The sequence below is a fragment of the Dermacentor albipictus genome, chromosome 1 (genome assembly GCF_038994185.2).
Source record: "Dermacentor albipictus isolate Rhodes 1998 colony chromosome 1, USDA_Dalb.pri_finalv2, whole genome shotgun sequence".
In the NCBI taxonomy this organism is placed as follows: Eukaryota; Metazoa; Arthropoda; class Arachnida; order Ixodida; family Ixodidae; genus Dermacentor; species Dermacentor albipictus.
The window spans coordinates 44,323,321-44,339,449 of record NC_091821.1 but is presented as its reverse complement, the minus strand read 5'-3'; the positions used below and the strand labels follow the sequence as shown (position 1 = coordinate 44,339,449).

At 41.8% G+C, this 16,129-nt stretch overlaps 1 protein-coding gene across 5 annotated transcripts in view; it reads right to left on the bottom strand.

The window, feature by feature from the left end:
* LOC135906237 (26S proteasome non-ATPase regulatory subunit 5) overlaps positions 1 to 16,129 on the bottom strand; it is a 79,525-nt gene that overhangs the window by 41,938 nt on the left and 21,458 nt on the right. For all 5 annotated transcript variants that reach the window (XR_010565678.1, XR_010565677.1, XR_010565675.1 and 2 more), the window contains exons 4-5: positions 4,089 to 4,341; positions 3,112 to 3,300 (exon numbers count right to left, since the gene is read on the bottom strand). Coding sequence is in view for 1 of the 5 variants with exons in the window: in XM_065437537.1 (XP_065293609.1) it covers positions 3,112 to 3,300; positions 4,089 to 4,341 (442 nt within the window). In the remaining 4 variants the exon portion in view is untranslated. The remainder of the gene's footprint in view (positions 1 to 3,111; positions 3,301 to 4,088; positions 4,342 to 16,129) is intronic.

Genomic DNA, 16,129 nt, shown 5'->3' with positions numbered 1-16,129 from the left:
GGCGAGTCTTGCGATGCCACTGGATCAGCGCATGATGCTTACCGAGTGGCAATGAAGCCGGCATGATTAAAACAATTAGCTATCACGGCTGGCGACGTCGCAACCCATGCGGTGGCCACCATCTCAAGCGCCATGAACATGTCTACTACGGTGGGAAGCTTCAACTGGAGGTTCAGCAGCAGACGCTGAATCAGCCTCTCCTTGTAGGTGCACTTGACGCTACGAATGACGCCTTGATCAAGCGGCTGCAGCACGGAAGTGCAGTCGGTGGAAAAAAAACCAAGCGCACGTTTCCCAGTTCCACGTCATCGACATGATGGGCACTGCAATTGTCCAAAAAAAGGCAGACCGATCTGCCTGCCTTCCGCATGTCCGTATCGAAGGCCTCGAGCCAGCTGCCAAATATGGCCCGGGTCATCCATGCCTTCAGGTTCGCGGTGTACTGTACAGGCAGCCGACGATTTCCCTTGAAGCAGCGGGGCTTCTTACTTCTGCCGATTACACGCAGTGGCCGTTTATCTGTGCCGTCTATGTTGGTGCACAACAAAATTGTTACACACTGCTTGCTGTGTTTCCCCCCGCGGCATTTCTGGCCTTTTAAGTCCAGGGTCTTCGATGGCAGCATCTCGTAGAATAAGGCCGTCTCATCTGCGTTGTAAATGTCCGAGGGCTTGTACTGGTCCAATACTTCTTTGTTGGTCAGCAGCCACGACAACGTTGTCAAAGGGTCGACGGCTGCTGCCTCCCTGGAAATGACTTTGGCCACTATATCGTGGCGGGCTTTGAAACGTTGAAACGGCTCAACCAGCCAGGGCTAGCCTTAAAATCAGCTTGCCTGAGAATGCATGCGAAGTCCAGCGCTTTCTGCTGAAGAACTCTTGCTAGACAGTGGCACTTTGTTGGCACGCTGTTCACAAAACCATGCAAACACCGCCTTGTCAACGTCTGGAAAAGCCGCAGCGCTCACCGTTTTGTTTTTCGCACGGGCGAACGACCACCATCATCATCATCGCTGTCGTCTGTCACGACAGGTGGTGCGAGGCTTTTTTTATTGTAAACAATGATGGCGGCAGCCACGCAAGTGTGCTGTGGCGGTAGTTAATGCAATTTAAGCGCACAACGAATGCATCTGAGCAGTTTCCGGGCACAACTAGTGTTACATGAGTAGATTATTTGCGGACTGTCGTTTCAGAAAATTTCGTTGATGAGGGATTGCTACAAAAAAAGTTTCGTTGTCGACAGATAGGAAATGCATTGGCTCTTATGGCTGTTTGCCGGGGATCCGAAAATATTTCGTTGCGGCGAGAATTTCGTTCCCTCGGGATTTCGTTACCGCGGGTTTCGACTGTACACCAGCTGTCTCCATCATCTTATCAAACCTTATCATTTTATAACAGCTTCTCAATCATATTCAGCTTCACGGGCTGCAAGGACCCAGAACTTAGCATATGACAAGGAATCCTGCCCATGTCAAGCTTTTAGGCAAGCATGGAAACAAATGTGTGTGGCACATTCATTTTTCACTGTTTGCACTTTAATCTAACTTTGAAATACAAAGCATGCTGTACACTGTGCTTACAGTGTCCTGCACACAGCTTTTCAAAGCACGTATGCCAACCATGTCGGCATTCTACACTATAACGAATGCAGATTTTGTGACTATAGTGGGCATGGAGACAAAAAAGAAGTTACATTCATTCATTCATTCATTCATTCATTCATTCATTCATTCATTCATTCATTCATTCATTCAGTCATTACATACTGCCAATCCCTATGGGGACTATTGCAGGAGGGCAAAATAAAATGAAAAAAAAAACAAACAATAAGTAGTCAAATATCCATTTAAGTTCAATATAAGGTATAACAACACTTATTAGTCTACAGTGAGAAAGGCAGATGCATATGGTGACTGTTCCGAATGATTCAGCTGGAGGGGAGCTGCGATTACTGCATAGAGGCACTTGCTGCTCTGTGAACACATGGAGTTGCTAACTTCGGCTCTATAATTTCCAGTCATTCAATAAGGACGTCCCGCCTTTATAGCTTATGAATTTGTTTTATCAATTTAGGCAAAGCAATTTCTTACATGTTCGGGCATTGTCACCATGTTTGCATCCCTTTAAAGCTATGTGTGGTGATATAGTATTACACTTCCCTCTTTTAACATCCAGTGAGATGCCATTCATGTGTTTCATTGCTGTCATTGTTATGGTGTACCAGGTATGATCACCTTTCAGTTTCTCCTTACCTACAAACTCATCAGTTGATTAATTAAGTCAACCTCTGAACAACTTTACATGTACAGTATCAAATGATGGAAACAAGTTCTTTTTTTTTACCCTAAGTATTTCACATTGTTTAGAAATGAGAAAATATTTGGTATTCTATAATTATTTAAAGGTAGTTATTCTCAAATATTCGTAACTGATTCAATTAAGTAATCTTGCTATTTGAACACTCCTAATTAAATGGTAGGGGACCAATGTACTGCTTCATGCCTGTGACTAGCCATGCGGTCCTCATTCCAAAACATGCCAGCTGACAGTACCGAGTCTGCAGCAAGCAACACAAAGGGAAGATCCAGGATACCCTGGATCTTCCCCTTATTGCATTATTTAAACAATTTTTTACTCAGTATACGGTTATGAAGAGAGAATGCTGCAGGCCCCCTTTTTTTCTTTTTGTGACTGTTGTGTCTTCATCGATGCAGAGGAGCCTTTGTGTGGGAATGACTGTGACGTCACCTCGGGGATGTACTCTTGCCTGGCCGAGGCAGACGTACCACCTGACAGTCATCTTGTGTACGTGTCACGCGGCTGTTTCACACTTGGCTGTACTGTCCATCGAGGGGGGAGGGGGTCACAATTATGCCTGGTCGCTTAAACTCTGGCCCCTATCGGATTATGTCAGCTTGCTTGGTTGGTCTACAGCCAAGATTACCACAACTGGATGTTCTAAACACACTGTACTTGCTCACTAAATCACATTCAGGAAAATATTACAGGCCCGTAGTAGCCCGTATGTGTAGTGACCATGCATCTTATCAAGGCATGTTCCAATCTCATTGCTGCACTGTTAAGAACATAGAAAAACATGAGCAGCACCCACCATGTGATTGAAGGACACGTTTTCCTTGAATGGTGGAGCTGATGATACCCACTGTTTCTGCAGCAACTACCTGGCATGCTGGGTCGTCACTTTGCACACTTTCAAAGATAAAGCCCAGCACCTGAGGATAGTCAAGCAGCAATCGCTGGGGGCTGGTCACACCCATGCTGCCAAAAAACTTTAGCACTCCTGAAATAACATCATGACACTTTAGGACATGCTAATAAAACACATGAACATGAAATAAGTTACTAGACACTAAAGCGTGCACCAATATATCATCGTGCGAGATTTCCTGCTTGTTCCCAGTTTCAAAAGATGCCTGTACTATGCAGCTGCAACATTTGAAACAAAAGAGGCCAAGACATAATAAGTGGCAACAAAGTACCTTCAGCCACCAGTGTGTTAAAGAACAAGTGCAGCTTTGGTCACACAATACATGAAGAAAAGCCCACAACAGCCTGCTACATACCTCCTTATGACTCTATTTTGACCTCAATATATAGGTGGAACCGGCTAAGGCTACACAGTTTTCTGGTGCGCATCAACACACTTTCACATACTGCGCAGATGAATAATATACATGTGCAGAACATGGTGCAGTTTGACATGGCATACTAACCTGCCACCACCATGTTAGACATTCACAAGATGTTTCGACTCATCCTCATATGCAGTGTAATGTGGCTGCCCTTCGTCCCTACATGCATAAAGAAATAGCTCCCTTACAGCTCTCATCAGCACAAAAAGGTGCATTTCCTCAACTTCCTATCCAAAGCACCTTTCTCCTCCTCTCCCTTTCTGCTGGTGCACACAGCAGCTAAAAATAAAGAATATGCACCATGGCAGGCTGAATGATCGAGTGATCTAGAACAGTAAATTGATGGACTAGTTGGTGGGACATAAGGGGTAAAGGAGAGCGCTAGTGTAGTATAGAAAGGCAACTAAAAAGGTTGACACAAGAAGACAACACAAACCTGGGCCCAGAAAGTTACCGAGTGGGTCAGAACCAATGTTGAGAGCTTTCTGACGGAGCTTGGATATGATGCCAGTACGCTCAAGATAATCCAAACCATGGCTGCAAGACACAAGCTCAGTCAGCACTTCTAATGCATTCAGCTGAACTAAGACATCATTCTTGTCCATTTCTTTCACCAGTCTTTCCAGATGGCCGCTTTCTGAAAGCCGCTCAAGGTTTTCAGGAGAAGCCTTTGCCACATCCACAAAGACCTAAAATGAACATAAAAAGTTATACAACACTTTAATAATCATACTAGCAACAAGAAGAAGACAAAGAAAGAAAGTGTGTGCTAAGAGCTGGAACTGATTTACTTTCACCATATCTTGGGGGCTAGAGGTTCATCTTGAAAAATGTTGCACATAAATAATCTTAAACACATCATAATGTTAATATTTAATGAGGCATCATCACGTATCACCATGCCCGGTGAGTGTGTGCTTGAGGCCTTTAGTCATTACAAGTTTCCTGGTTTAGCCATACACTTCAAGCGACATACTTATTGTGGCTGCACCTCACATAATATTGTTCACAAGCAAGGCACAATCTTTGCCATTTGCTTGCAGCTAGATTAAATAACTAAAAATCACAAAAAATAGGTTAAAAGGGTCATGCAATGTATATTCAGCATGTAATTTTGATTCACTGCTCATACAGAATCACTCTTGTTGATGCCTGAATGGATATTGACAACCTTAACTCTCATGACAATGAGATAAAAACATTTAATACCCATAAAGTGCTCCATAAACTTATAACACACCAAGTGCAGTAACAAATGACAAATTTTTGGAAATAAATATAGATACGCTGTTCACTGCAGGCAGCTGAGTATGTAGTTTGTGCATCACATTGTTATAATTTACAAATATAACAAATTGAAGAGTCAGGGTTCAGCTTTTTAATAGGGGTGGGCAAATATTCGAAGTTACAACCAGAAATAGAATATTACACACTAACTATTTGTATTGAAAAAGGAACTATTCAGTATTTTTGAATAATCTAAACTAACTAAATATTTTGCCACTACAGATTGTTTAAGCCTGGTTATTGTTCTCAGTCTCCTAAACAAAGTCTCGCAAATTATCAGAAGGTAAACAACAAAAGCTTTCGAAGCAATGCAGAAACAAAATGGGCAATGTAATCTTTATTTTTGGTTTCACAGCAGAAGCTTACATGATAGCTGTTATTCTTGCTTGTAGTCTTATCATAAGAAGCCAACAAACACTGACACCAAGGACAACATAGGGGAAATTACTTGTGCTGTGAGTGGTGGCGCTGGCTAACACTCTCAGGGTTCTACTAGGACACATAAATACCCATTAAGCACAAGTAATTTCCCCTATGTTGTCCTTGGTGTCAGTGTTTGTTGGCTTCTTGTGATATGAATAATAAAATCGGGCCCCTCGGTTAACCCCCCTTTCTTCTCGTTTATTGCTTGTAGTCTGTCATTTAGTCATTTTGGCAGTCTAGTCATGTAGCAGTTATGTCTTTTACACTATGACCAGTGCCGTTTTTGCAATGGGCCTTTCTACATGTGTCTACGGCACAAGTCTTTCAGCAGCATTTCCTTTTTCTGCAACTTCTTTACTTAAATAAATGCCAACCACTTATTTAGCATTTTTGGAAAGCTAGTCATACAACACCCTTTAATTCCTGGTAGGCTTGTTTGCAACTAGGCTTAAAGATGTTTAGAGGCTGTTCAAGCAGTTCTTTAATGAAAATTATAATGTTGCATTTAAAACTGATCCCTTGTCCCTGATAATAAGCTATCATTTTTGCACTAGTCAGTACAGGCGTAATTTTTTGCTGTAAATACATGCATCTGCTTTTCACCATTCGATATTCATTCCATATTCAATAGTTACTATTTATAATCAATTCGTATTAAAAAAAGTTGTTATTCGTCCACCTCTATTTTTTAACCCTTTGACTGCTACTCCCGCACGATTCTAACACGCACGTTAAAAAAAAAAAAAAGAAGTGCATTCAAATTGGCATGCGTGCTACAATCGTAACTAGTTCTACTCAAGCTAATAAATGAAACCAATTCTTACAAAAAAAAAAGCTCCGTGCAAGCTAGCTAACCACATTGCCATTTAACGTTCAGGATCGTCTTAAAGCGACACTTGGAGACATTGCAAGATGGGTCAATGGTGCGTGGAATGCCCTCCCGCAGGCAATAGTTGCAGAATCCTCCAGAGGTGTGACATTTCTAGTGCATTAAATTGAACTGAAGATGACTTTCTGTGTTTGGTAGACAGCAAAAAGGATGCGTCATTGGATTTCAACAGCCACTAGTTGCTAAGATTCTGCTGTGTGCATGTCTGTGTGCCTTTGTATGCTCCATAATATTGTTTCAACATGGTACACATCGACTCAGGTTTTGTTACTTGATGTGCGCGGCAGAATCAGCACATTCCCTACCTCGCAATAAGCAATTTGTGCAAAAATTAACTTTGTGTACTTGTTTTACTATCTACAGAAAGGTCATAATAACACCCAAACTTGTAAGTTCAATTTCTAAGTGGAGCAAATGTCTCGGTGCACGGTTGCTTTGCCTTGGCAGGACAGCCATGGCAAATCAGCGTAGCAGGTTCGTCTGCACTTTGACAGATGAAGGGATTTGTAAACTCCTGATGAACTTTGCATTGAAAAAAGCAACAACGAAGAAACTGTTTCTGTGTAGCATGAAATATCCACGAAACTAGCACGCGAAAAAAATCTGGCAGTACATAGGCGTAATGCCATGATTTTCCAGGAGGGGGCCTGGGCTCAGCGAACCGCGAAAAGTGAATGTTATCTTGCCTCGGCCACTATGAGTATTGTGCCACTGTATCAGGCAGAAGTTGCATCCATGGTCTTCGAGGTTTCTTGTTGATTTTGCAGCAGAGATGGGTAGCAGTTGTTTGATTGATGCATTCAGTCATGCCATTACATTGAGGGTGTCGTGATGACATAAACAGCTGGTGAATATTATTGTACTTCATCAATTGTTTGTATTTTCCGGTGGTGAATCCAGTGCCACGATAGGAAAGAAACTTCTTAGGTTTCCCAGTGACGAAAACACTTTTCAGACACGAGATGCAGAAGTTGAAAGTTTCATTCTTATGCATAAAAGCCCAAATGAAATGGGTGGCGTGGTCCACGACCAAATGAATAAATCGCGTTGATGAGCCATATCCCACAAAACCTCTAATGGTGTTCAAAGCAAGAAGATCAAAAGGCTTGTTCAGCTGGTAGTAATTTCTCAAGAGATCCAAACCTCTTGCTCTTCGTCCTTTTGCAGCATTGGCAAATACCACAAAGGCGAACATATTCTGACGTGTTGGTTATATTATAATATCAGGCCAGTAATACTGTTGTGAAAGTAGCCTCAATGTTTTCTTCACTCACATGTTCAAAGTGGTTGTGTGCTTTCTGAAGAAGGTTAGGTCGCAGGGCACTTGGCATGCGGCCTTTTCGGATTCATTTGTGTCTTACAATCAACATACCATTCTCAATTGTATGTCTTTAAGATGGGTGGTCATGATGGTGCTGCTGGGAGTTTTTGACATGACAGAAGCCAGACATGTACCCAGGGGGAAGGGGGGGGCGGTTCCACCCCCCCTGAAACTAAGTTGCATACTTCCCCTCACCTGCACTATCATTGCTCACACACACTCCTAAAGCACCGCCTAAGCAATCTTGAGACTTTACAGCAATTTGGCGGTCAACATTTTGCTGCCTTTTTTACTTCTTTTGGATCTCATTAGTTATCAGCATCTCCTGGGGTCCGAAGGCCAGTTTTCTCAGCGCGATTAACTTGAGATGCATCTAGTTGTCACCATCTATTGTAACGGTCGGGCATGCGCATCGCTGTTGCTTCGTTAGTTTAACCTTCTTTGCTTAGACTGATCCAGGGACCAGGAAAGGGATTCAGTTTGTAGTCAGCTTGTCTGTATGCTCACGGAACGATTTGTAGCCAGAGACAATGCCAGTTGCGTTTAACCTTTTCTTTTGCTCTATCATTTCCTAGAGTGATGGCTCGCCGCGGCGCTGGCAGATCTTCGGAACCATACACCTGTGATATAGGTTAGATAAGGTGGAAAATAAAATAATCATCAAACCTACAATAACCGTTATACCCCTAAGCAATATCAATGTCACCTGTTACTCTGTCTGGTTTTTCCCTAATTGTACAGCACTTTTCATGCAAAATTGGCAACTGGAAATAAGAGTAGCAAGGAGTTGAGAAATTAAGCGATCTACTAAGGGAGAGAGCCAAGGCAACAGCCAAACAGGAAGGATAAACGAAAACTAACAAATTTAACCATGTTTATGAAAATATTTATGGATCAACAACTTTTTAGTCAAAAGGGAAGTTGAGAAAACGCCGCCAGGAGTGGAGAAGAATTCCATTTGTTTTGAATGACGCTTCTACCATTATCAATCTAACCCCCTGACGTAGCCACTTCTCTGTTATGCGTATGTGGGTGTTTTTCTAACCTTCCACGGTGGGTGCAGTACGTCTAGAACTGCAGCGCCCAGTACTCTACGCAGTTGTATGGGACTGGCGGCGACGCATCGTTATGCAACTTTCCAAATAACAATACAAGTCAGTTTTAGCACTTAACTTGGTAGAACAGTAAACGAGGGATCCAAAAGAACTGTTACAGTACCACAGTAATATATTTCTCTATGTTTCTTCCAGAGCTAATTAAAAAAAAAAAGCGCCACTAGAAAACTTAATTTTACACTTTCGCCTGTTCACTTGTTCTTGGCAGTGTTCTTCCTGCGCTTCTTTCCTGCGCGAGTCCATGTGATGTGGTTCCTTGTTTGTCAAGCAAAGGAGAGGTACCTCACAGGCGTATACCTGTGAGATACACCTTTTTTAATTTCTCTTTTGCAGGCTTACGCATCTTTATGGTGAACGGTGGGCACTTTTCCCATTTGTACTAGTAAAGGTACCCCCCCCCTCATTTGCACAGGAATGTTACCTAGGGTTGCTCCCCCCCCCCCCCCCCAAATCCTGGGTACGTGGCTGACGGAAGATGGGGTTCCAGGAAAGTGCGTCGGCTTCAATTTTTATTGGTGCCTTTTTGATGCTTGATATTAACATCATACACGGGAAGTTTTAAATACTACCAAAATAAATATCCTTGATGGTATTTGATGTTTTTTTTTTTTTGCCTTTGCAATGCAGCATGGTCAGTTATAATGATGAATGATGCTCCGTGTAAGTAACAGTGCCACTTGTCAACGGCATCAACAATAGCAATGGCAGAGTTAATTACCATAATAGTTCACCTGCTTCAGTACAGCACCAATACCTTTGCTAGAAGCATCACGAATGCATGGATTAGAGCTGTCACATATGGGCACAGCTGGTTTCTACGCGATTGTTTTTCTTCAGCTGTGAAAACGCAAGTTCGCAATGTGCAATCCACATCCACTGTTTGTCCTTCTTTAGTAGTTTGGTCAGTGCAAAAGCTATGTCACTGAAATTTTGCAGTGTAACAGCGATAAACATTAACAATTCCAAGGAAACACAAACTCTTTCAGACATGCCAGTCTTGGAAATTAAAGGATGGCGTCCACATTGTTTTGTTTGAGAATTACAGTGCCATCAGAGACCCAGTATCCAGAGTAATCAATGGAGGTTTATGTGAACTGGCACTTCTCTTCAGTTTTATCTTAATTCCTTCATGTTCAAAAACTTACAGAACCGTATCAAGGTGTGTTATATAGTCCGAGAAGGTGTTAGAATATACAACATCAGAAGCAGTTTGCAACACTGCGTAGCCAATGTTTCCTTATAACGTACTTAAAGGCACACTCAAATGTGGCGGGAGCATTTTTCAAACCGAATGGCATAACAAGCCATTTGTAACAACCAGTGAACTTAACAAAAGCTGCCTTCCTTATGTCATCTGGATCCATTGGAACAGGCCAGTAGCCTGAGGTGATCTCTAGCATGGAAAAATACTTGGACTTTCCCAGATGGTCTAGCACAGAGTGGGTACGGCGGAGCCGGCACTGCAACAATGCTGACCAGACACCTGCTCTTCGTTATGCAGGTTTTGCTGGGAGCCGCCGCCGTATCAACGACTAGCCACGTGCACTACGTGGATCACCATATCAGCATCGATAGGAGCGAGTGCGTGCGAACCAACGAACATTTCGCACCGTCAACTTCTGATGGCTCTGAGCTTCTAGCGACACCTTTTGGTCAGCGCAGCGTGACGTCATCGACAGCCGCTTGTATAAAAGAACCGCTCTGCTGCTTGAACTTCAGTGGGCACGGAGGACCCGGCACTGCAACGATGCTGACCAGGCACCTGCTCTTCGTTGTGCAGGTTGGTCCCTCTGTGACATTTAGCAGAATTATCAGTGACCATCGTTGCATTGTGGTCCTACCGTGCCCCAAACAGTGTGTTAGCCTTGCTTACGAGTGTTTGCAGGTGTGCCAGTTACTTCTTTGTGGTGATATAGAAACAAATCCTGCACCGACACAAAAGGAACTGTATGACCAACTGCTTGAAGGCCAAAAAGCTATCCTCACAGATGTAACTGAAATGAAAGTGCAGTTATGGAACATAAATAGTGTACTTGCCAGCTTACAATGTACTCTGGAGGACGTGCAAACTAAACTCCCTGATTCTTCTGCAACCCTAGTTCAGACCGGTCAAGTAGAAACCACGCTGAAATCCTTAGAGAAAGTGATGACTTTTCAGACAAAAAAAATTGACTAGTTTGGAGGACCGTAGCAAGCGTTCCGATGTGATTATTTACGGGATAAAGGAGTTAGCCGACGAAACCGAATCTATGATGAAGGAAAAGATCGTCAAGGAAGTATTCCAAGGCAAGCTGGGTATGAAATGTGAGTCTATTGGTCGAATACATAGGCTAGGAAAAAACAAAGGAATCCGACCGGTCATAATTTACCTTCAGGATTACAGTGAAAAGAAAGCAATTTTTGCAAACTGCAAGAAACTTAAAGGGCCTGACATCTACATTCAGAATGATTATTTCCCTTCCACACTAAAAAAAGAAAACTCCTCAGGGACAGTTGTAAAGAAGACCGGCTGCTTAAAAAAAGAGCTTCATTGATCCATGATAAGCTTAAGATTGGCAGGGATACTTTTTATTGGGATGAATCCCTAAACAGACGCGTACAAATTCCCCAAAGCTCCCTTCGGATTCCCACAGCAAACGAGCGAAACCATTCCACAAACTCGCAGGATTGACGTGCTCTTCAAGGGCCACATAAGCAGCTCAGACTGATTAATGTCAATGCCCGCAGTATTAAAAATAAAACTGATGCATTGGAAATTTTATTACTGAAACATGATCCTCATATTACTGTCTTAACTGAGACTTGGCTACATGATGAAATAAGTGACGATATATTTCCTCCTTCCTATACAGTGTTCCGAAAAGACAGGCGCACCAGGGGTGGTGGTGTTGCCGTCCTGATCAAAAATGGCATTTCTGCCCATCTCTTGGAAGATATCCCTGAGATTGAATGTTTGCACATCAAGATAAGTTCTTGGGGTCACAGCTTTATTGTTTACGCCATATACAGACCACCGGATACTACTCCCGAATACTTACAAAAATTAGATGATGAAATGAACAGGCACAGAAAGAATAAGATTATATTGGCAGGTGACTTAAATTTACCGAACATTGACTGGGAGCGCCTTAATACTGGAAACGCGTTCAGCAAGCACGCCAACATTGTCTTCAACATTATGCTGCGTTATAACTTGAAACAGGTGGCACGCGAGCCGACACGCATACAGGGCATTTGCAGTTCCATTCACGATTTTGGTATTTCTTAGCAAAGATTTTTCGGAATATTTTGTTTGTATTGAAGAGGGACTTTCCGACCACCGCCTAGTGAGCATTACCTTACCAGTTCTACAGATGGCGCACTATTCCTCAGTGCTTAGCTACAAAGATTCTCATGCCGATGATGTGTCCATCATGGAGCACATGGAAAACTGTCTTGTTGATTTTATCAGCACTGATGCCAGTTCTCTGTGGAATTGATTCAAAATTATGTGCCACTTTTGCATGAACCAATTCACCCCTAGTAAAAAAAAAAAAGTTCGCAAACACACACCTTGGATGACACGCGATGTTATTCATATTAAACGCAAGGTAAAAAGGTTAAAAAGAAAGCATGGTAATTCTGTTAAAATAAAAGAGGCGCAGAACTCTCTTCAACAGAAGGTGACTGCTGCAAAGAGTTACTATTATAACAACTCTCTGCCTAACTTAATTAAAAATTATGCTACAAAATTTTGGAACCATATGAAGGAAAGAAAGAAACCAATTTCACAGATAATAATTGAGGGCACATCAATAACTAATGACGAAGACATAGCACAACATTTTAATGAGTATTTTCAAAGTGTCTTTGCAGTGTCAGATGATTGCATTACTATGCTTCCAGTGAAACAGGTATTTGATGTGGATTCTATTTCTTATGCTGGAATTGTCAACATGTTGGTAAACCTAAAAACCAAAGCTTCTTGTGGCCCTGACGAAATCCCAAACATCTTTCTAAAACGTTATCCTGAACTTATTGCCAGCTTTCTTGTACGAATTTTTTCTGCGTCTGTGCTGTCGGCACAACTGCTCGATGAATGGAGAGTGGCCCGAGTTGTTCCAATATTTAAAAAAGGAGATCGACTAAGATTACAAAATTATCGTCCCATTTCTCTGACATCACAATGCTGCAAGCTCTAGGAGAACATCGTGGCAAACTATATAAAAGAATTCTTAGCTGAAAACAATGTGCTCACGGAGTTTCAGCATGGCTTCAGAAAGGGTTATTCGACTGTAACGCAATTGGTATTATTCATTAATCATTATTATCATTATTAACGCAATCAGTGATTCATTCATTTGCTTTATCACAATAATGGCCAAATAGATGTAATATTTTTAGATTCCAGAAGAGCCTTCGATAAGGTTCCGCACGACAAATTAATCTTCAAACTTAGAATTATTGGCATACCTGACATTTTCATAAACTGGATTATTGCTTACCTGAGCAAACGCACTCAGTACGTTACAATAGGTGAACATAGCTCGGCCACTCTCCCAGTCACATCAGGGGTGTCCCAAGGTAGTCTTGGGGCCTTTACTGTTTTTAATGTATATAAATGACATTGTTAAAACCACAATTCCTGGTGTGCAAATTAGACTGTTTGCCAATGATTGTATTTTGTACAGTGATACAACTTGTCAGAATGATTAGACTGTCCTCGAAAAGAATTTAAGTAACATATTAAAGTGGTGTAATGAATGGGGTGTGTTTATTACCGCTGATAAATCCGTATTTCTTCGTGTTACTCGGAAAAAAAGCCCACTAACTTTTTCTTATACGCTAGGTTCTTCAGCTCTGCGTGAAACTAACAATAACAAATACTTAGGTGTTACTTTTACTTCCACATTGTCATGGAACATGCACATTAATGATATTTCTTCTTCTGCTTTCCGCGAACTCTGTTTCCTAAGACACAAACTGAAAAATGCCCCTCCTAATGTGAAATTAGTGTGTTATTTTACATTTATTAGACAAAAGTTAGAGTATGCATGTATATCATGGGATCCTTATACTAAATCAAATATCGTGCGTCTTGAAAAAATACAAAGAAAGGCAGTCAGGTTTATATTTAATAAATTCGCAAGACTGGACTCTCCCTCTAAAATTATGACAGAAAACTCCATACCTACTCTTGAATCACGCTGAAAGCTGCTAAGACTTGAATTCCTTTCCCTTCTTCTCAACAACAGGCTTGAAATTAAACCATCGACTTATATAACGCCTGCAATAACACGGCAAACAAGACAGCATCATCCGGATTCACTAACACCCTATTATGCTCGAACTGACACGTTTAAATTTTCTTTTTTTTCCCAGAACAGTATCAGACTGGAACGACAGTTTACAGACACATTGTGACTAAAATTTGTATAAATTTGTATTTGTTTGTTCTTAATTTGTTCTCTTTTGTTTGTATACGTTCTATTGCCCCTCTGCTTGGACCGAAAGGTCTGCAGCATGTACTAAATAAATAAATAAATAAATAAATAAAACATCATCAATGCGAGGTATAGGCTGGTGGTCTAGCACTGTTACTGCATTTAACTTCATGTAATCTACGCACAAGTGTATACGACCGTCTCTTTTCTTTTCTGCAAGAATAACAGGTGCAGCATTGGTGATTAAGACAGTCTGATCACACGTTGTGCTAGAAGAGCATCAATTTGCTTGTTGATTTCAATTGTGTCAGATTGCGAGCATTGATAAGGTGCTCAATACATGGGGGCGTTGTTAGTCAGTAGGTTTCAGTGCTATTTTGACAAGATAGACATAATGTTGGTTTGACTTTTAGAAAAAATGCCATCGTTCCTACCAAGAAGGTGTTGTAGTGCGGTTTGTCGAGACTTGTGTAGGATGCTCCCTATCCCCTTTAGTCATGGCATACACATTTCTGGACACAACTCATTTTTGCCATTTCTGTGCAGTGGTTGTAAGGACTACACAACAAACTTTAGGCTTTGAGTAAATTGAACATTATAATGCTCTCCTAAGGTACATCGATTTCACTTCTGAGTGAAATGTATCGCTTCTGACGACCGTTTTGGTGAAGGCAGAGCAGCGTTTGACACAACATTTTAAGTGTGCCATTCTGGCAGTAATTGAGAGAGATCATTCTTTTCCTTTGTTGTAATGCTCGCACCCAATAATTAAACTGTGTAATTCTAGTGTAATTGCACGCAAGTGCATGTAATTCCTTAATATTACTAATGAAGAAACATAGCATGACTGGCTGTACAATAAATGAATATTTAATTACTATGTAATTACAATAGGTCACTATATAAAATGCACAGATTCTGCTTTCCGTCTGCCAGTGCATTCAGTCTGCCACCTTGACTTGCTTTCTGCGAGTCTCCAGCACAATGGCACAAAATTATGTAAATTTCACACATTTATTGAGAGTCGATCATAATTTGTGACTGAAGGAGATATCAGGAGTCGGAGCAAGTTGGATGTATTCACCTTTAAGCTATGGTCTGTGTTGTTGTAGGACCTGGCGGCCTTGAAGATGAGTCAAAGTGTTGAGGTCGATAGAGAGGTTGAAAAACAAAACATTGTCCAAAGCAAGCAGCAGTTCAGTTCGCATGCCTGGGAGCACGTGTGCTTCCATGTTCTTTGTCAAATTATCAATGCCCAAGTTCACAAATACACAACCCAAAGTTTTATGTGGAGATGTCACTTGCTCTATGTTGATGCAGGAGTTTTTCATTAATTGTCATTCTAGTTTACGGAACATGGTTTCATTGATCCACGTGATAGTGGCTCCTGGGCTAAGCGTTGCACCAACTGGCTCTCCATCAACGAGAGCTCCGAAACGAATTTATGCTTTGGGTCGTTGTCTCCGTATCCCTGAAACTCTGCTAGGTTGTAGACACAGGCTCGGCGTGGACACTCATCGTGACAGTGCATCTGACATCAAAGGCCAGCAGCGACGCAGTATTCACAGTCAGTCTTCGAACCACGAGCACTCAATTGCACTGGCATCAGTCAGTTTACCACTCATGGCTGCACATCATGAGCGATTTTTCGGCAGTTGCACGACTAATATTGCGTTCCTGTTCAGTGAATTGACGATTCTACTTGTAGCACTGTTGGCAACCACTGCCTCAGAGTGGAGACGGTAAACACAGCAAGAGCAAGCTCAAACTTCGCAGGAAGGCCATCAGTCAATCCTAATATGATTCAGCTCTCTTTCAGTTCTGCGCAGTGGCCCAGCTGACTATTTTCTTTGTTATAGCTTTTGACACTTTTTCCTCTCCTTGATGTTGTAGAGGATGAATTCACAGAACCAATCCGCCATAAATCTAGTGAAGCATTCAAGCATTCCATTCTTTATCTTCTCCCACAACTCATCTTTAATATCCAAAAACCTCGGTGATGTACCAGCACAATGCTCC